Source organism: Lottia gigantea, assembly GCF_000327385.1.
Source record: "Lottia gigantea unplaced genomic scaffold LOTGIsca_67, whole genome shotgun sequence".
Classification (NCBI taxonomy): Eukaryota; Metazoa; Mollusca; class Gastropoda; family Lottiidae; genus Lottia; species Lottia gigantea.
The window spans coordinates 1797660-1818619 of NW_008710284.1; the positions used below are offsets into that span (position 1 = coordinate 1797660).

A 20960-nucleotide genomic window follows, 5' to 3' on the forward strand; every position below is an offset into this window, starting at 1 on the left:
TTGAGCAACAAGGGAGAGGGAGAAAAATGCCTGTGAGGGGCCTTGGGCTGTAGCATGCTCAATAAATATATATTTGGGAGTGGAAACTATTTCATTTTTTGAAGCTGAAGCTTGTAAGCTGACAACGAGAGGGCAGCACATTATGCGACTCCAATCTTTACGGTCCCCGCTGGTTACATTTGCTGTCAGCTCTCCTGTGGGCTGATGACAGGAAGTAGAATCGCGATACTCAAGATATGATGGGCATGTCAGGTTCTAAATTACATCCTATTCTGATTTTCAGGCCCCTGAGTTTTTCTACCGATCCTTAGAAGAGAAGCTTGGTATTAAAAAATTACAGACACTGGCCTTATTTACCAAAGCTATTCAAGATTTGTCCCTCTGATGATACTGGAGATCAATTCCTAGATATTTTTTACAAACTGTTAAAAACCTGCCATGAAGTTTTGCTGGGAGACAGCCGCCTTTGCCTAGATTTAACCATGGACCTTAGGTTGTTTGAGGTTTACAAATTTTATATTGAATCTGCATTTATATTTATTGCGATTTTTAAATTATTAAAAGAATATTTTTGATTTACTCTGGCTTTTTTTTTTATTCATTTATTCATTTATATCCCAGCCCCACCCTCATCCTATCAGGGCAAGGTGCCAATATTTGTGACACCCAACCCCTGCATATGAAGTATCATGTATCATGCAAAAAAAGTTCACCAATTGTAGCCTCACCCAGCTATAATTCCTTCCATGCACAGAGATATATTCACATCAATTTTCAAAGCATTTAACAGTTGTCTACAGAACATTAATTACTTCCCTTTGAAGATACATCATGTGATTTGTATGCCATCACGTGACTCTCAAAATGGCTAAGTTAATAAATAGTAAAAATCTTAGCTGGTTGAAACATTTGCCAAAATTGAGAGAAAGTCTTGTATTGAGAATGAATTCCTCCTCCAATGGTACACATAGACATGTTGTTATTCATTTCAGACCAATGTCCTTTCATTGTAGCCCTTTTCAAGTTTAAAAACACACCCTCCAAGTTGCAATACACAATACAAATACTGAAAACAATGATACCATACTGGCCGTGGCAATGGTTCTCGCAATAGGACAAGAAATTTTCTTTGCTTAGTAATACAGGCAGAAGAGCTAACTAAAGAGCTTTGCAAGCTATGTTTTCTTATCACTATACAAAATCCACAGTGGCTATTCTCTATGGCCAGAATGCCCTGTGTCCCTACAACATTTACTTGGTCAAATGGAATGCCAGTCATTAAATTACTCATCATACTTTTCAGACTTGGTAGAGACCAGTAAAATAGACAAGACGTTCCTGATTGGAATAAACAGGCCTGAACATCGGAATGCTGTCAATCCTGAAACAGCTCACCAACTCTTTAAAGCATTTCAACAGTTCGAGGCAGATGATGACTGCTATGTAGCAGTTCTACATGGAAAAGGTTACTAACAGCAACTTAAATCAATTGGAGCTTTGTGTCTTATGTATACTGCATCTCTATAATCTGTCCAAATGAAATGATATTTACATCCTACTGTTCAGTACCTTATTGGACTATTGAAAGAAACCTGGCTTTACATCTTGTTCTATTTTTTAGGGGGAAATTTCTGTGCAGGATTTGACCTTAAAGCTTTATCACAATTTGAAGAAAATCTGCAATTTCCTGGATTTGAAGACAGCAAAGAAGGGCCAATGGTAAGTGAAGAACCAGTTGAAGACGACCACTTGTAAGAGAAAGGGTTTTCACTTTCAAAGAGTGCACAAGCTAATTTTTAATTGATAGTCTGGCACCCTCTTTTGAAAAACTGTTGAAAAAAGGCAGATGTTTCAGGCTCTTTCATAATATACCAAGACTAGATACGGTACCATAAAATTTAGGGTCTTTATTTCAGGGTCCATCAAGAATGATGTTGAGTAAACCAGTAATTGGAGCTATATCAGGCTATGCTGTAGCTGGGGGTCTGGAACTCGCCCTGTTGTGTGATTTAAGAGTTGTAGAGGAGACCACTATTATGGGAGTCTTTTGCAGAAGATTTGGTAAGTTTTACATAGTCATTGTCCAGTTAAAATGCAACATCTAGACGAAATGAAGAAGTTTAAAAAACTTTCAGAGAGTCCACATGGCAAAAAATGTTTAGCAATTGGATGGGTCAACTCAGAATCCCTTTCAGAGAGTTCACAAAACTATTAATGTTTATTGCTTATTGTTGTCAACTGGATATCCCTTCCAACAAAATTGCAAAATTAAAACTAAACTTTTCAGGTGTGCCCCTGATAGATGGTGGTACAGTAAGGTTACCCCAGCTGATTGGTTTATCCCGAGCCCTAGACCTGATTCTAACAGGCCGTCCCATTGGTGGAAAGGAAGCTCTTTCATTTGGTTTAGCCAATGACTGTGTGTCTACTGGAACAGGTTAGAATTAATTTACTTTAAGGGACTGCTTGCTTTGATTCAGCATTTGAACCTACAGCACCTAATAGCCTAGCAGACAAAAATCAAACTCTCTACAGACTGAGCAAGCAGACCACAATCTAACTAACTTTTGACTGAGCTATCCCAAAATCCTCTAGTATACTAGTAGTCTATCCAATGAATCCTTTTGACGACGAGGTTGAAGTTTGCCTTTCTTTTTCTGATAATTTCAGCATTAGGCGTCGCCTGTTTGATGGCTAAGAGGATCTCGGATTTCCCTCAGACATGTTTATGTACTGACCGCAAATCAGCCTATTATTCCACATTCGACAGTAAATCTTTAGATGACGCCTTAAACTATGAGTACTCCAATGGTATAAAAGTGGTGAATCAGGAATCTATCAAAGGTATGGTGCAATCTAATCGCATAATTATATTGGGTATAACCATAGAGTTATATATAGCTTCAAAACACCTGTGCTTGAATTAACATGGAAATAAAGGTGCCCTCATACCATAACGATCACCAGTGAAAAATGAAAATGGTTATGAGTTCTGAATGCAACTCATAGCTCAGTTACATCGGATTTGTGACCGCTATTATTATTCGCAAATGGTTGATCACTTTGGTGTGATGGCCACTTTGCATGCCTTTCCTAGCTGAAAACTCCTACTGCAGTAATTGGAGGAGCTCTCCTACTAACTTTATTATACAATGTATACAATGTGCTATCTATTGACTCTATTTTTCAGGGGCAGTCGAATTTACAGATGGAAAGGGAAGACACGGACAGTTCAAAACTTCAAAGTTATGATGAGGAATGGTAATTGCCTTAGTTTTAATCAGGCAAAACAAGTCCAAAAATTTCAGGCCGTTTGAGAAAGTTAATTTCTAATTCAAGCTACTTTCGTGCCACAATGAGCTAATTTGCCTCAAGTTGAACAGGAGTGTGTTACCTTATCAAAATCAACAATCATCTGTTAATTATATAACAGTTGACAATAGTATACATATATCTGAAACACACATAGACAGAATCAGATGAGCTCTTAGTCCAGCTTGAGTGGAATCTGTGGGGGCTGGGCCCCAGCTAGTGAGAATCAAGCCCCATCAAAACCTTCTTCAGTTCAGCAGAGATTGATTAACTTACAGTGTCTTTGTACAAAGATACAGATTTTGATACGTTTTTGGCACCTCAAAATTGTCAGATATGAGTTCTATGGGCCATTAATTATTTAAATCTTATGAGTACAAAATATGAGCCCCAGCCCCAGCTGTCTTAGTCAATGGTACTTGTTTTTGGAAGGTCTTTTCCAAGGTGGTCAATTGTGTCTTTTTTCATATGTCATGTTTCATATTGTAAATGTACATATGTATAATTTTACAGAAGTAAATATTTTTTAAACCATATAGTAATATATAAATGTGATGTATTAGAGCCAAACAGCCAAGGGAAACAACTCTTCTAGTTATAGAAGTCCTCCCCGGCTCAATTCAGTGATACTTATAAGTATAAGCTTATACTGTAACTTAGCTATATGCACGGTATTTAGCATTAGGGGCCTCAGTCTGTAGCAGTCAAGTGTCTCAGTCTGTAGCACTCGGTGCCTCAGTTTGTAGCACTGAACCTCAGTCTGTAGCACTCGGAGCCTCAGTCTATAGTTATCAGAGCGTCAGTCTGTAGCTCTCTGAACCTAAGTCTGTAGCACTTCAGACCAAAGTCCCTGGTTGCCTGAGCTACTCAAGGCCTTAGTCTGTAAAACTAAGGGGACTTTACCGTTATTTTGGGGTAAAACTAAGGGATCCCAGCCTGTAGCATTACGGTTTCAAATTATCCAAAGTTAAAGTTAGCCACAAGAGCAACTGGAACTTTTTTTCAAAACTTATACCCAATTGTGATATATATATATATACTCTAACTGTGGTCTACATGACACGCCCTTATTTTTGACACATTTACACCTGTCGAATCGCGCTACCTGAAAGACGTTTATTGTAAGCTTCGGATATCCAGTCCTAACATCTGCTTCTTTACTTATTTAAGATTGGCAACGTATGACAATCGAGACACTGTTATATGGAGCGATTCATTCAAAACGTCATATCACCTGAGGTTCACGCGATCTGAGTCTCCTTCACTATATTGTAGGTCGTATTTGCTTAGTACTCAACCGTTAAAAGTCCCGTTGAATTAACCGACCTGAATTTTACCACTACACAAATCAAATTCGGCCCATGACTTACAACTTCTTGAAATAGTAACAAATTGTAAAAAAATGGGCTGATAAGAGTAATAAAAGTCGGCTTGTTTGAAGTTTTATAGGACGTTGTTTGTTTACATATTGGTCGAATATCAATAACCGATCTATAGTTGGACACTTCGCTTCCAGGCACACACCTGATCGATTCCATGAAAGTTAGCCAATTTCAAGACTTTTTCTAAGAAAGCGGACTGACCCGGAACTAAAGTTATATACTGATTTATATAGTAAGTAAAGTTTTCATTTTCTTTGTGGGGAGCTCTATTATACGCACAGTATTCATTGCCAAGGCTTTTTAAGTACCTAAAGAGTAACATAAATCCTACGCATTTGAGTGTAAAATTGCTATACATAAATATATTTCTATGCCTATTTTGTCACTACTTATGTAAATTTGATATACAACGACTCCGTTGTCATGTGACAGTACAGTATGCAACTAGAGACGAGTCAAGTCAGCTATATCTTGAATTAGGATAAGGATAAGTAGAAAGTACGAGGCTTTGCAAGACATCACTATAACAGCGCTACTCAAGTAAGAATCTTATTTATTATTAAGCTTTCAGAGCACTGCCAGATCTTAAAGATCTACCTCTGAAAATTGATACCTTTTACAGGTGAGGCTTGGCAGCGCCGAGCTTTGCGGCTTGGCAACTCAAGGCCGGTGTATTCAGTGGTAGATCTCAGCACTAAAACAGAAGCTTGCTATCTCTCAAATGCCAACTCTTTAAGGTTTACTCTGAAAACTACCCGCGCAGCTCTGAACACTGAGGCGGCTTGACAACCGGGTTGTTCTTTGGTAGATCTGATCAGTACAATAGAGGCTTCTTTAACTCTCGAAACTTGTGGTTGCCAACTCTGGAAGGCTATAACATTGAGACATGGGGTTGCTAACTCTACAAGCCTTACCCTGGGCCTTGGCAGATGATAATTCAGCCGTTAGCTTAATGCCTACATCAAGTGAAAAGAGTAACATGTTGCCCTATATAGGCAGTAATCTGTTTACGAATAAACAAAATAGTAAAAAGACTTTCCATTGATTCTTGATTAGATAACCTCAAAAAAAAAACCATAAAGAAGATAACCAATTTTTAATCAATGACAATAAAATAGATATGATAAGCTGTGTCCAAAATTTGCCCTTGTCCCTTTTTATTTCGATACCTTCATGACATTGCATCTTTTTATTTCTATCAAATGGTCCACCGCTATTGCTGTAGATTCAGCTTGGGCCGAAAGTGGCCGAATGCCTTCCCCACAACGAGCTTATCAGTATTTCTGACTATGCTAATCATGAAGTTAGAACTGTATATTTCTAAGCGCTGTTAATTTACTACAGTTAGTCTTGGTGTTTTACAGAGGCAAAGAAGCTTTCCTACCCTAATTTGGCAACGTTATGCAGTGCGTTATCGAGTAAAATTTAGTTACGACAGCGATATTGACCTGTTTTATTAAATCCAAACAAACAAAGACGCAAGAACAAAGTTTTAGCTTGTTAAAATCTGACCCATATAGGACATAAGGAAAAACAACCTTCTTCATATCACGCTTGTCATAAATCAGCTTCAAATAGAAACACTCAAAATATAATGTCAACATTCATATTACTATTATGTAAATAACTCATAAACAAATGCATAAATACTTCTTAAAGGTAAATTAAATGTCTCCTTAAAGCGACATCCACGAAACAAGCTTCAAAAGGAGCGAATAGACAGGTACGGTGTCTGGTGAGGTGTACCGTGCGGGATTATCGATAGAGTAGAAATTACAAGGAACGTTCTTAACACCACGTTGACTAGCCTTACGAAAGAGAATGACCATCAAGGACTTCGTGATACATCCCAGACCGAAACATCTCTCTCTATTCCAGTCTACTAGCATTTCAGTCGGCTGAAATAGAGGCAGAGGTTTCGGACTAGGCACACCCGTCATCTCTGTACCAATTGGGCTAATGAAAACGACCTTAATATCCTAGTCTTAACCAATGACGAAAATTCAAATCAGAATTAATTACAGCAGGAGACGGAAATGAAAATTTATCAATGGAAAATTTGATTAGAACTCGTCGTTTTAACACCGGATTTTTAAATCGATATTTCCACTTTCTTGAAATAAGGATTGTTGTTCTAAATTAGATTTCGATTTTGTCCTATAGTTAAGAAAACACATTCACAAGATCCTACTGCATGATGAATAAGGCGAATTACAGTTTTGAGGGGAGAGGGGGCGTGGGACGCGGACAATTGGAGGGGGAGGGGCACGCAACGTGCAGAAAAGTAAAAGAATGTAAAATTACGAGCCATTTTAAGTACATATTCACGACCAATCCAGATTAAGAGAAAAGTATGAATGGGCTTAATTCGCTCAAGAGTGATTAGCTTTAAGACTTATATAATACCGGTGTCGTCGTTATTTTACCATGTAATCATAACTCTGTTCATTTGGAAGCAAAATTGTTAGTGAACGTATTACCTGGGCTTTAACCTCAACGCTTGACGCAAAATTACAGGTAGGCTAACGTCTTATCATTTGCACCTATATTAACTCCATATTGTACAGTTAGATAGTATATCAAATTTTAACATGAAAGCAAAAGTGTTGATTAGCGACGCTTAACGCAAAATTACAGGTAACGTTTGTTTCATTTTTTACATCTTTAATAACAAAATATTGTACGGTTAAATAGCACACACTACAGTTGTATTGTATCTTCTACATAAAGGAAAAAAAGAAAGGTCTCAAACTCATGGCTCGTAGCTTTAGGAAGTATATTTCCTAAAAAGGATCGATATATTGTGCAAAATAGTACTTTAATATATATCGAATGTTGAAATCGAATTCAGAATTCAAAAGAAAAAGTGTATATATATTGCGCAAGAGCCGGATGTTTCTGTATAAATAGTAACACCTCGACTGTAATTTTCCTCGTCGCGACCTAAAATATTGGCTATATATTCATTCCCTTTGACTAAGTAGTTCATTTATATTTTTGAATACAAACATTGAAAGTAAGTTATATTTTATATCACGATCTACAAATTGTTTACATCTTAAGCATTGCCAGATTCGCAATTGGGTGGGGCTTTTATAAAGTAATTTTAACTATATCTGAAATGATAAAACGTTGAATTAATGTCAGCCGTGAATACAACCTGACCTCCCCACGCCCCTCGGGGTGCATGTCAGAACCCCCAGCCCTACCTCGGAGGGGACATGACAGAAATAAGGCTGGCCCGGTATCATCATTGAGTTATTAAGATACCTGGTGCTGTTTGCCCCATTGATAATTCAGTGCCCCTCGGTCCCTTCACCTAGTGGTTTATCCACACCGCCCCCCTTGAAGGTGCACAATGTCAGGTGATTCCTAGTAAGAACCACGTGGGGATGATATTGACTCATTGAGTTGAAGTGGAATCGATCCGCAATTGTCCTTGTTTTAGTAGCTATTTACAAATAACAATGACAAGCCTTAAATAAATTTGATCATAATAGACGTACCCTAGGTCGATCATAAGATAAAGAAATATTAGATCTTATTGTATAATTTATTTGTTTTATTTGAAGGTCGTATTCTAAATATAGAAATATCGTCAAAACCAGTTTTGTACTGCATGCGTCTAACGGGACTAAATGACTTAGAAACTTATTGCATTGGGTGCCTCTGCGAAACGAAACAGCAAAGCAATATATAAACCAAGTACTAGCGATACGAACTAAAAAAAGGAACCAGAAATCCTAAACAACATTTTGGTGAAAGATTGACGAACCTAATGCTGAATTTCCAAAATGCTAATGCAGTATACACGTATGTTTATCACAAATATTCCGCATAAGGTGCGAGAAAAGACAATACATCAAAAACTTTCTGATTTAGGGATCCTTTTTGCTAACTGAACAATGTATCTTCTTTCTATTTTCAGGATTATTTAAGAGAAATTTAACTCAGATGGTGACCGATCGTAATAAATACAAACCAAAACACATGACTGCCAAAAAGATAACAGAACATACCACTGAAAAAAGTGACGCCATCTTGTTTTTGGCGCAGCTTAAGCGACATGAAGAACAACTTATCGAGGAAATGAAACAACTGGAAAAAACAAACAAAGCATATTTAGAAAGAGTTCTGTCCACGCAAGTTGATGGTTGGACGCCATTCCATGCATTTGTGTTACGTGGTGCGAGGAAGTTAGTAAAGATCTCATTACGTTGTGGCGTTGATCCCAACCTTGCAATGGGACAACCTGACAGTCTACCGGATGGTTTGACGCCGCTCCATTTGGCAGCTTACCGAGGTGATGTCAGTATCATAGAGGTGCTTCTACAGTATGATGCGGATGTGCGAAAGAAAGACTTAACTGAGCGTTCGCCAGTTCACTATGCAGCAAGATACCAAAATTCCTTAGCAGTCAAAAAACTTTTAAAAGAAGGTGCCGATATCACAGATATAGACAAAGACGTGCGTGCACATTACGAAAAAAGACGACATCGACGCGCAACGACATTCCTGTGCATCAAAAGTACGTTATTTTGAGGTCAACAAGTATTATACGCGTGCTTTGTGAGTTTTGTATGACTTCTTATAACCAGCAATATTCATGCATAATTTGACTATGCATTTGTGTGATTCCATTTCATAATATTGTTGTGTTGTTAAAACAGTATTGGTATAAAATACCTCGGAGTGCACGTCAGTCCTGATCGTGCATGAACGATACTGTCAGTGACTGCGTCGTGTGAGTTTCGTTATTTTCGAGAATGTGTATATATCATTAAAGCCAAATGATAATTTTTTATTGTTAAATTTTGATAATTATTTATTATACCCAAGTGCTCATTCCATATCGATCTTGGCAACTAATTGCTCATTGTTTCATTATCATTGCTATACCAAGAAATGCACGTACATGACGTGACCTACTGCAGTAGGTAGGTTATCAATACTTATCCTTATATGGTTTTGTGAGGAAATTTGCACGTACATGACGTGACCTACTTAAGTATATAGGTTATCGATACGTGAACTACCGTTTTATATGGAAATTTTCACGTGCATCTTTAGCTTGACCTATAAGTCGCTCACCGTGAACTAATATGGTCCTAAGAGCAAAATTGCACGTGCATCTTTCGCTTGACCTGTATAAATCGCTCACTATACAATGTCCATATTATGATTGTTATATGACCCTATAAAGCACAAAGTTAAGAAAGTTTTCTGGACACAATTGTGTTACTATGCATAATGATTTTGATAATCAGAAACCAACTAGATGTTGTCACTAAGATGGTATTTTTATGATATTTATTTTCAATTGATTATATTTTTTGATTTGAAATAAAACTTTTTTCTAATATCCAATTCTTTATTAAATACTCCATATAGAATAATATACAACCAGCTAAATATTCAGTGGAATTTGAAGAACCACAGACGTTTGGCTAAAATTGGAATGGCGCAACTCTATGCTATGTGTGTTCCCCAAACACAAGTTAAAAAACCTCTTTACAATCCTTTTAAACATATGAATAACTAGCTGATCATAGTCTTAGCCCTCATAGTAATACACAACACAGAACAACCATGTGGAAATATCTTTAATAACAAAATGATATTATTTTGTTCAGAAGCATTTACAAAAAAGAAAAAAAAGATGAAAAAGCACATTATGATGCAAGTATAAAAATATCAGACCGTTCCTGGGGAACTCGTGAGGATTTTTACGCCCCACTTTCCACATCTTACAGAGCTTGGGTACATTCGAGGAGCGAATGCTCCATTTTTAGCTCAGAAGACTCTGAACCAAGGGCCTGACATCCAGATGTAACTTAGATCATTTCTGATTAGCTGAGAGACTTATTCTCTATTCTTTGTAATATGAAATTAAGGGCAAAGAATCAAATATAACTTATAGATATTGCCCATCTTCTAGGCAATGAAATTTCGACATGTGACCAAATTTAACATAAGTCACCGAATTTTTAACACGATTCAGGGTACATGAAAATGAAAAACATGATTTTCAGCTTAAATCTCCATTTAAGTCACACGTAGACTCTCAAAGCTGAATGTGAAGCAACCATTTTACAGTTGAAACTTAAGAACAATCATGACAAGTTGACTGCAAGATGAAAATGAAATTTGAAAATTTGTGGATCAAGCAAATCAGAAATGATTGAAGATAAATAAGTTAAATAAATGATGTAGAAATAGGGTCAGAGGTTAACCTTCTAACTGCCCACTTCGTAATGCCTCTGCATAGGAATTTCCACCTTGTTCTGGATTGACCAGCTTGATAAGGTCATCGATACGCAGGATGGTAATGGCGGCCTCCGTGGCAAACTTCAACGATTTGATTTTTGAAATGCTAGGTTCTAAAACACCAGCTTTTTTGTTGTCCCTGACAACTCCCTCGAACAGATCTAATCCAACCCTGGAATGAAAAACATACTTGGCAATGATAGTATAAATTTAAGTACATGATCTAAGGGAGACAACTTAGTAAATAAATTAAAAGCAGAAGACAAGGGAAGAAGCTGGATTAAAATTCTTAAAATAACAAAACAGATTACATACCATCTTAATTCATTATCGTCTTTTTTAGTCTGGGATTTATTATGGAAAGCTCGTAACTTGGCAACAAGATCTGTTGCATCTTGAGCTGCGTTGACGGCCAGTTGCTTAGGGATGACCAAAAGAGACCGTGCAAACTCTGCTATAGCTAACTGTTCTCTCGATGACTGAAATTGTAAATAATAAATAATGAAATAAATCATATCCTACTGCAAATTAAAATAACATTTTGGCAGTGCATTGGTAACAGCAAATGAACTATTCATATGAGGAAGTATATGCATCAAAATAAGTATTTCTTAATGAAAAGTGGTATCAGCTGTCTAGAAGAGTAAGCGTACCCTGCCTAGCACCACATCTGCCATTGCATCTCGATATTACATCAAAATAGGGCAATGAAAATAATTGCATCTTACCAATGAAGTAGCAAAGTTCTCCAAGTAGATAGAAAGGGCGGCCTCCACAGCTCCACCCCCGGCAACCACTGACTTTGATTCCAGAACTCTCTTGACGACACATAAAGCATCATGTAAGGATCGTTCCATCTCGTCCAGCATAAAATCATTGGCTCCTCGAAGGATCAGGGAAGCTGCTGATCTGGTCTTTGGCCTGGAAAGAGCAAAGTTATTTTCAATTTTCAGGATAGATTTGACATCCTTATAACTGCAAATCTGTGAAAAAAGCCAACAAAGACATACATGGCTGAACACCCAAAAGAAGGAAGCCACCCCACAAGTCGGCGTCTGCGTCTGCCACATAATGCCCAGTGTCTTTACACACTCATATGCAGTTTGAACAACTGAAGGACAATACCCACCCTTTAATGAGTAGAAGTTCATCATCACAAATTCTCTCCTGAAGGACTTCCTCAGCCTGACCCAACATAGAAGCATCAAACACTTCTTCTCCTTCCAGATTACACAGGGTCATGAGGAACTGGGCTGAAAGAGAAATATTAATCAATGGTAAGTATTGCCACGGCGGTTAGGAAGATGGGTGTCATGGTCCAGTCAAAGATATAAAGACCTAATGATCAGGACTGCCACTTGAGCTAAGACAAATGATAGCAAAATATGAATAAAAATTCGGGACAAAGATACATACCTCCTGTGGCCTTTGCAATTCGCTTCAGATCAGCTTTTTTGCATCTTCGTACAGCCATTGCGCCGGCCTCGACGAAATATTTCAAACATAAGTCATCTATACCTCCGGTGGTCAAAATAACATTGGCTCCTGCCTTTAAGATTTTTTCTATTCTCTCCTTAGTGATGTCCATTTCCCTGGAAACAGAAACAAAGTAGAGTTTTATTTTAGTTTTGAAACAAAACTTACTTCCTAAAATTCTGAATCTTTATAAGCTGGGTACGGATAATCTGGGAAAGATCAACGCCAAGAGGTTTGGCCAAAGACCAGCTGGTAGAAAGGATCCTTAACTGTGAACCTTAGTTGTTTTCCTTGTAAACTATAGTTGTCTCTGTTTCTTATTTCTTACTTACCTTTGTCTAACACCATCTAGTTTAGTAGGATCTTCAATAAGAACTTGGACTCCTAAATGCATCTTTGATTTCTGTAGATTGAAATCTAAACAGGCTATTTTAGGGTTGGCTATTCTCTTTGGCATAGCTGAAAAGAAAAGCAGGGTCATGAAACTGTAGCAGGAAAGCATGAAACCATAGCAATGTCACGAAAACCAATGAGAAGTCATGAATCTAAGTGAGCATCATGCAAATCAAAACAGCAAATTCAGGAAAGAAGGACTTGACAGCATCCTCGGACCATCTTCAAGATTTAGATGAGTACTAGAAAACAGTACATGAAGGCTAGTTATTTCCCTTACCTTGAGAAGCAACAGTACAGTTTAAGGCGTAACCCTGAACCAGCCTGCTTTCCCTTGAGCTCTTCCCATGGGCTTTGAGTATATTGACAGCTTTAATGGGATATCTGTAGCCTCCCTTGCCGTCAGGGGTTTTCACTGCTGTAGCTGCATCAACCACCATATTGGAGAAAAACTCTGAATCACTTGTGAGGGTTAAAGAAATTAGTAAATGGCTTAAAAAAATCCTACTCCAAATTGACCAAATGACTAAGCTTCTGAAAAACCAAAAAGACTGGAAGTGACACTCTTTGGGCAGTGGCAATGAGACAGTAATCTAAACTAAACGTGAATAAAAGCCCAAACCATTTGCTCAATATGTTAAAAGGATACGGTCCGATAATTTTACTGGACATAGAAGTCTTGGCAGCGTTGACAATACAGTCTCGACCTAAATCATCCACATTAATAACAAGGTGCTCCTGGATGTAACGCACTGCTTCTCTGAAAAATAAAACAGTACATCATGTTATATGGATACAGCCAGCGAAACATCATAACAATAAACTCTTTGTTTTATATGGGTCAGATTTAGGTACAATACACCATGGTGACATGGTTCTGTCTGACATTCAGCCCATAGGGACAAACATAGACTCTATATTTTACATGGGTCAGTATTAGGTACAATACACAATGGTGACATGGCCATGCCAAACATTCTGCCATGGGGACAAAAACTCTTTATTACACATGAATCAGAATAAGGTTCATTAGATCAAGGTGACATGGTCCTGTTTGACACACAGTCTATGCGGATACTGCATCAGTAGATGTGGCTCAATACTTACTTGCAAGCTAATCTGTAGCCACTTATGATAGAGGTAGGATGTATCTTAGCTTTAACAAGCTCATCAGCATTTTTTAACAGCTCTGATGCTATGATAACCTAGTTAGAAAAGAAAATAACCAATAACATTTCTATATTCACTCTCAAAAGGATTATCAGTTCGCAAACTCAAATACTGCCAAACCAGAATGTAGAGTAGATGGGCGAGCTGTCTAAGAAAGGACGCCAAGTTCACAAACTAAGTCAAAGAATGACATCAGGTGCTATGAGGTGAGCATCCAACATCCCAAACACTTACCACACTAGTGGTTCCATCTCCAACTTCCTGATCCTGCAATTCAGCCAATTCTACCAGAACTTTGGCAGCAGGATGTTCCACTTCCAACAGCTTCAAGATGGTGGCTCCATCATTGGTGATTGTCACATCCTGTAATACAATAGATTCTGTTCAAATTCTTTGAATAATAAAAGAAAATGGATGCTTTCTCCTCCTGATGAGGATAAGAATCTCTCTGTGCTGTGTTTTACCAGGGGAATGGCCTGGAGAGCAGCAGCTATCAGGAGAGATGGACAGCAAATTCATTGATGACATTTTATGGTTGGTCAAGCTGATCCCTTCAGTTATTGAATGATACTTTCTTAAAAGATGCCATAATATGGAATCTGGTACTATACCTACCCCAATGTCATCTACCAGCATCTTATCAAGACCAACTGGTCCTAAACTACTCTTCACAATATTAGCTATGGAACAGGCAGCCAAAACTGAAATACAAGAAGGATCATGTCAATCCAAAGCCAAGCTCACTACTTATCGATCTAATGTCATTCTCAATTTGACACATGACTTGACATGGTGAACCGAATATAATATGATCTTTGACTTTATCAAGTGTACCCCTATATAGGGTACTATCAATTCGGTACATAATATACAAATAACAGCTAATAGGGATTGGATTCAGAAACTCTGATGCTATACATGGATTTTTCGTTTGGAAGATTCCAGAAAGCCTCTCCACTTGATTGGCTGTCCCAATGCTCAAACACGTGGGTACATTTTGTTTATTTTGATGTTTCTAAGAGCGTCATTCGCAATCGGTATACATTAGGGGAACGTCAAATATTTGATCAGATGAACCAATTATTCGGGCATCGTTTCCACATAGTTTTAACTCACCATTTTGTGTTCTAACAGATTGGCCTGTGGTTCTATCGCCACCGACAGTTAATGCAGTCGTAGTGTTCGCCATGTTGAGTCACGTTGTGGATAAACTCTCGTAATGTGTCGCTTCTTCTCGCTTTGAATATACCACGTGACGTTGATCGTATCACGTGATATGGTCAAAATGGCTGCATTTAAAAACAATGTTTTGAAGCATCTTCATAAACTTCTCGTTTATAAAGACTGTTTGAACAGACTGTATTCATCAGGGCCGGGAACAGGTACCGACGACTTTTAGAAATCCATCTATATGCTTGTCACGGGAATCAAGATTGTAGATCTTATGATATTGACGTACGGTATCCAGTTAAAACGGTAACAGGTCAAAACGGTAACACAAAGTCGGTTAAAACGGTAACAGATCTTTGACCCAGACCCCAAACTTGGATGGGATTATTTCAGCCCTTTCGTTTTCATACTTCTTTTCATTTACGAATTACAGGGAACCTTGAATTGGCTCAACTGGGACCAGTGTCATTGATTGGTATCAACAGACCAGAGAAGAGGAACGCTGTGGATCCAACTACTGCCAAGGAACTAATCCAAGCATTCCAAAAGTTTGAGGAGGATGATCAGTCCAAAGTGGCAGTCCTGTATGGAAAAGGTACAAAAATACTAAACTGATAAAGGGAAGGCATACTGTTGCCTACATACATCATAAAGATACCCAAGCTTACTTCAAGCATAAATCTGAATTCCATTAAGATAGTCTTATTCAGATTACCCTATTGTTTATCTTAATTTCTTATGTTTTGTTTTTAGGAGGATATTTCTCAGCTGGTTTAGATCTAAAATCTCTGGCAGGTTCTGAAGCTAATATTAAAACACCTTCACCAAAGGAAGGGCTTGTGGCTCCTATGGTATGTTAGTAAATTTTTGTAGATAATAGATGAATATTCACACTACAAATCAATTGAGTCAAGTGTCTTAAGCTCAGCACATGCAAAAGGTGGGGCTACACATGTCAATCATTATATACAGTAACACCCACTAGCACAATCTTGCATTGAGTGACTTAAAAGAAAAGATAATAATTGATCATGGATATGTGTTGAGGGCATGACTGGCTATATCCATCCCAATACATAATGGAGGATATTAAGCACATGTTAAAGGCGGGACTTAGTATGTCAATCACAAAGTGCCAATCCTAGTTCTGTACAAATTCAAAGAAGCATCAACAAGAAAATATTTGGGTTCTTTCTATTTCAGGGTCCATCAAGAATGATGTTGAGTAAACCAGTAATTGGAGCTATATCAGGCTATGCTGTAGCTGGGGGTCTGGAACTTGCCCTGTTGTGTGATTTAAGAGTTGTAGAGGAGAACGCTATTATGGGAGTCTTTTGCAGAAGATTTGGTAAGATAGGATTTTAGATAATGATATATTTGAATTCAAATGACCAATCAGTAAATGGATTACATAAGAGAATGTTATGATAATGACAATAATACATGCATCATTTATGACTTTCAGGGGTACCTTTGGTGGATGGTGGTACAGTGAGGTTACCCCAGCTGATTGGTTTATCTCGAGCAATGGATCTCATTTTAACAGGTCGCCCCATTGGTGCAAAAGAAGCTCTGGAATTTGGATTAGCCAATAGAATAGCACCACATGGACAAGGTTTGTATAGAGACTTCTGTGTGTGAAATGGGAATGATCTGAATGGAAATTTTGGTCATATACCACATCCATGGTGTTTTCTGCCAAATTTAGAAATATTAGGCAATTCACATAAGACCTGTGGATTGTTTACTTAAGAAATAGTTGGATAGATTCAATTTCTGGCACTCAATGTTTCAAGAGAATCATTGTTATAATTTCAGGGTTAAACCATGCCATAGAACTAGCCAATGAAATCTCCAAATTCCCACAAAGATGTATGAATACAGATAGAAGATCAGCCTACAATTCAACTTTCAATGCCAAGAACATGACTGAGGCTTTACAATTTGAGTTTGAAAATGGCATGGAAGTTGTTAAAGAGGAAGCTATTCCAGGTAGGCTGGGTAAGGGGATACCCCATAATCATTCTCTTACAAGTTAACCTTGTTTTTCTCCATTCAAATCTTTTGGTAAAAGAAGGCTGATGAGGCCACACATTACTTATTTATAGAAAATAATTATGGCATTAGCAGCTTATGCAATAGTGACATCATAAAGTGCTATTATCTAGCATAATTGCAGGAACCACAGACATCTGACCATAATTGGACTGGTGCAAATCAATGATATCAGTGTCCCTAATACACATACAACGTTCAGAAAGATCTTAAACTTTATCTTGCAGGAGCTCAAAGTTTTAAAGATGGCGTTGGAAGACATGGTAGTTTCTCCAAATTCAAAGATTAGAATAAAAGATAAACAGAGACTTGGAGGAAATTGCGAAAAGTAAAAGATAGAGGATTAGTGTATCATCATCTTGATAACAATGAGGACTTATGAGATAACGAAACTCAAAGTAGAGAAATACGACAGCCTTTTAGAGTTCCACAAAACAGCTCAGAATTAAAAGAAATTGTAGTCTCTTAATTAGTTTGCAGTAGAATAGAAAACTACCGATAAAAAAATATGAACAGTTGATTCATTTAAATCATAACATTGTATCTGTGTGTTTTGTCAAATTTACATGTGTTATCTTAGTAACTCAGGGACTTAATACTTAATACTATCAATTCATTTTCAAATATTGCCTTTAAGGATTTCTATAGTTGTTTTACTTCTTTTTAATACATGGTACTTTTTGGTAATAAAAACTTGATAAGATGGCGTTTTGTCCACCTTCTTCCTTCTACACGGTACGTCTTATTTGGTCCAATTCCAATCCAGCTATCAAGGGCTAGATATGAATCAGCAAGTTCCAGACTACACCACATTTTTATCTTATCTCAGATAAGAAACTAAGACAGCCATTTTTTTCAAATACTTCACAGACAGTATAGTCAATATGTGGTCCATAATTCTGTGCTTTGTAATTGGAATCGAGCTTGCTATCGCTGCCGATGCACCAAAAGTAAAAGTCGACCTATACTATGAATCTTTGTGCCCTTACTGTCGTGCGTTTATTGCGAAGCAGTTATGGCCAACGTATGAAAAAGTCAAGGACATAATGGATATTACCCTGATCCCTTTTGGAAATGCTTATGTAAGTAAACTACTCTAAGCCTACTCCAAGCTCATATAGAGTTGTCAATGCATAGACTAAATGCCTTCAATCGTTTGAAGCATACACCAAAGTGTTTGACGTAAGCACTTATGTTTGATTTACCTAGTTACATACGAACACTTGATGTTTTAGAAAAAGAATAAGAATGGTACCCTCTCATTTTCCTGTCAACATGGTCCTAATGAATGCATTGGTAACGTGATCGAGGTAAGTCGACAGCCCGTAATCCAGTGGCGTTTCCTCCCCCAGTTTCAAATTTCATGTCATGGGTTTGTAAATGCTTGGTGCCATCGGGTCCTGCTCCACAAACATGCAAACAAAACCTAACGTCCCCACTTCTGCTGTTTCAACACTAACAGTCTGCCGCGAAAGTTCCGTTACCACTGGATTCAGCTTTAAGGGAACTGCCGGCGCCGAGGATTGCAGAATGGTTTCAACAGAGACATGTGAAATACCAACAGCATTCAATCACACCTGAACTGATCAATTTTTTTTCAGGCATGTGCAATCGAGCATATCAAGAATTTCGACGAGTATTTCCCCTACATTACCTGCATGGAGAAAGATATCGTATTTGGCCCAGAGAAGAGTGCTCGTATGGTAATGGAAATATATTGACACTATTGAGTAGGTGTGGGGAAAGGGCTGGTGCATTCAATGAATGACCCAAATCTATGGGGTTGTGCCCTTTCAATGCCTATTGTTTCCCACGACGGACACTTGCTGCCGGTGGTGTCTCAGTGGGTAATCGTCTAATTTATGGTAAGTCATAGCGGAAGTAAAAATGCTTATATTACGTGACTATTTCAGTGTGCCGTAAACACTACCCTACCATTAGCCGACATCCTGACATGCTCTAAAGGACGAGAGGGCTTGAACCTTGAAGATCAAGCTGCGAACAGAACCAACTCCCTAATCCCTAAGAAAAAATATGTACCATGGGTTGTACTCAATGGGGTAAAGTCTTCTTCAATATTTCATTAAGCAAGTCGCCAAATGCAATTGTAATTTACTTATTTGCCCAATGTGAATGATCAGAGCAGAAAGTCCAAAAATGCTTATTGAGTCGTAAGGAATTACAGCTTACGATTTGTCGTGGAATCAAGGCTTCATACGTTATTCTATAGTATCTTATCCCTCCCTGTAAACAGCAGTTTTAATCCTTCGACTAAGTGTTTTTTGGAAGCATAAAGTCGTAGCACACCACAAGATGTTACGCGAGCTGCTCCCTTTAACCTAAGTAATAGCCTGCATTTACTTGTATTAAAGGAACACACACAGAAAATAAGTAATAGAGCTTTGAGCAACCTCTTGGGGTTAGTTTGTTCCACATATAAGGTAAGTATTAAAATGTTATAACTGCACGTGCGCTGACCTGAATTTGAAACATTTTCTTGGTCTATCGACACGTTTGACGGTACTTCTTATTTAAGTTGCTAAAGTCCTACGAATCCAGAGGGCACTAAAAAACAATCTATTGTAATATATTTGCACTCTTTCTTAAATGTATTGGAATGTTTGACCTATTTCTTTTTTTTTTAAATAATGCACGTGCATAATCTAAATAACATGCTTTTTTATAGGGCACCAAACCAGCACCGTGTTCAGCTAAGCACCATGTTATTGGATAGAGAAACTGATCGCTAATAAACGTAGCTAATTCTTTAATATAAACCTGTCATTGGACATCAAAAACAGATCCTAATATTAACTATGTGGACTCTCTGAACTGCATGGCGAGTTGACAAATCCCTTCACAGAGTTAATATGCCTAAAACTTTGTATTTCGCAACACCTTCTACATATTACAAAGGAATCCTACCAAGATACCAAAAAATAATTTATTCGAGTAAAATCCCACAAAATATAACAAACACATACTAACAAAATAAATACAATGTCCAGATAAATTAGAATCTAAAAATATAGTTTACAGAGTGTATACAGGCTGTAACACCCATTTCAGATCTATGTAACCCACGAGGCCCGAAAACAGGCAATAAATATAAGGGTTTAGAATGGGCAATGTTAGGGGAGGGGCGTTCGGAAGAGAATATATGGTAGTACAAAATCGATCCTCGAATTCTCGAACACCATTGTATCCGATTACTGCCCAAAAATATTGATTATCAATCAGTCCCAAGTGTTCATCAAAATCCGAATCGGATGTACATGTAACTGGTAAATTATATCAACCGACAACAGGACGTAGAGAGTAAGTGGTTAAATATCGCTCAGTGAAACATATGATTTATACTAACAGTAAATCCACAAAATACAACAAAGCGGAGAGTACTCTTGAAGTTTTCACAATGAATTCACCATCCAAAGTATGCTTACTTTAAAGCAAGTGTCAGTTTTAACTCACATCAGCAGTAGGAGCCTATTACACATATCACAGACGCGTACACTCTCGAATCCAGACCGAGGTTTGAAATAAATACCATCGATGGTAAAGTTTTTTTATTCGCCATTCCTATCTAAGACTTATAAAATTCAAAATGGCTACCACTTCGATCTAAGAATATTTGTGAAAACAGTCCCCATTTGCACAATAAACACAAAATCGAATCGAATTTGCCATAAGGCGGGATGATGTGATATTCTCAAGCTTTTTATCAATTAAAACGAA

The 20960-nt window shown here is 37.7% G+C and overlaps 5 protein-coding genes across 5 annotated transcripts; 4 read left to right on the forward strand and 1 right to left on the reverse strand.

Moving 5' to 3' along the window:
* The first annotated feature begins 833 nt into the window (after positions 1-833).
* On the forward strand, positions 834-3847 carry LOTGIDRAFT_204583 (hypothetical protein). Its single transcript, XM_009065092.1, has 7 exons — positions 834-961; positions 1304-1465; positions 1622-1719; positions 1917-2061; positions 2288-2437; positions 2671-2844; positions 3191-3847. The coding sequence occupies exons 1-7, from the start codon at positions 865-867 to the stop codon at positions 3250-3252; spliced, it is 888 nt and encodes a 295-aa protein (XP_009063340.1). The 5' UTR covers positions 834-864; the 3' UTR covers positions 3253-3847.
* A 5122-nt stretch (positions 3848-8969) lies between these two features.
* On the forward strand, positions 8970-9233 carry LOTGIDRAFT_88216 (hypothetical protein; the record flags this gene model as incomplete). Its single annotated transcript, XM_009065093.1, has 1 exon — positions 8970-9233. A coding segment is annotated over one exon (264 nt), but the record flags the coding sequence as incomplete, so codon positions are not given.
* Positions 9234-10279: 1046 nt separating this feature from the next.
* Positions 10280-15244, reverse strand: LOTGIDRAFT_235667 (hypothetical protein). The gene is made up of 12 exons (XM_009065094.1): positions 15117-15244; positions 14616-14701; positions 14235-14363; positions 13938-14035; positions 13480-13590; positions 13111-13292; positions 12770-12896; positions 12378-12553; positions 12091-12214; positions 11690-11882; positions 11277-11440; positions 10280-11133 (listed from the first exon to the last, which is right to left on the reverse strand). Exons 1-12 carry the CDS (start codon positions 15187-15189, stop codon positions 10923-10925), a joined length of 1674 nt encoding a protein of 557 aa, XP_009063342.1. The 5' UTR covers positions 15190-15244; the 3' UTR covers positions 10280-10922.
* Positions 15245-15548: 304 nt separating this feature from the next.
* LOTGIDRAFT_129882 (hypothetical protein) lies at positions 15549-17514 on the forward strand (the record flags this gene model as incomplete). The annotated part of the gene is made up of 6 exons (XM_009065095.1): positions 15549-15765; positions 15924-16021; positions 16374-16518; positions 16636-16785; positions 16989-17162; positions 17453-17514. 6 exons carry the CDS (start codon positions 15549-15551, stop codon positions 17512-17514), a joined length of 846 nt encoding a protein of 281 aa, XP_009063343.1.
* Positions 17515-18099: 585 nt separating this feature from the next.
* On the forward strand, positions 18100-19999 carry LOTGIDRAFT_235669 (hypothetical protein). The gene is made up of 6 exons (XM_009065096.1): positions 18100-18307; positions 18461-18535; positions 18827-18928; positions 19139-19285; positions 19598-19666; positions 19912-19999. The coding sequence occupies exons 1-6, from the start codon at positions 18110-18112 to the stop codon at positions 19957-19959; spliced, it is 639 nt and encodes a 212-aa protein (XP_009063344.1). The 5' UTR covers positions 18100-18109; the 3' UTR covers positions 19960-19999.
* The last annotated feature ends 961 nt before the right edge of the window (positions 20000-20960 follow it).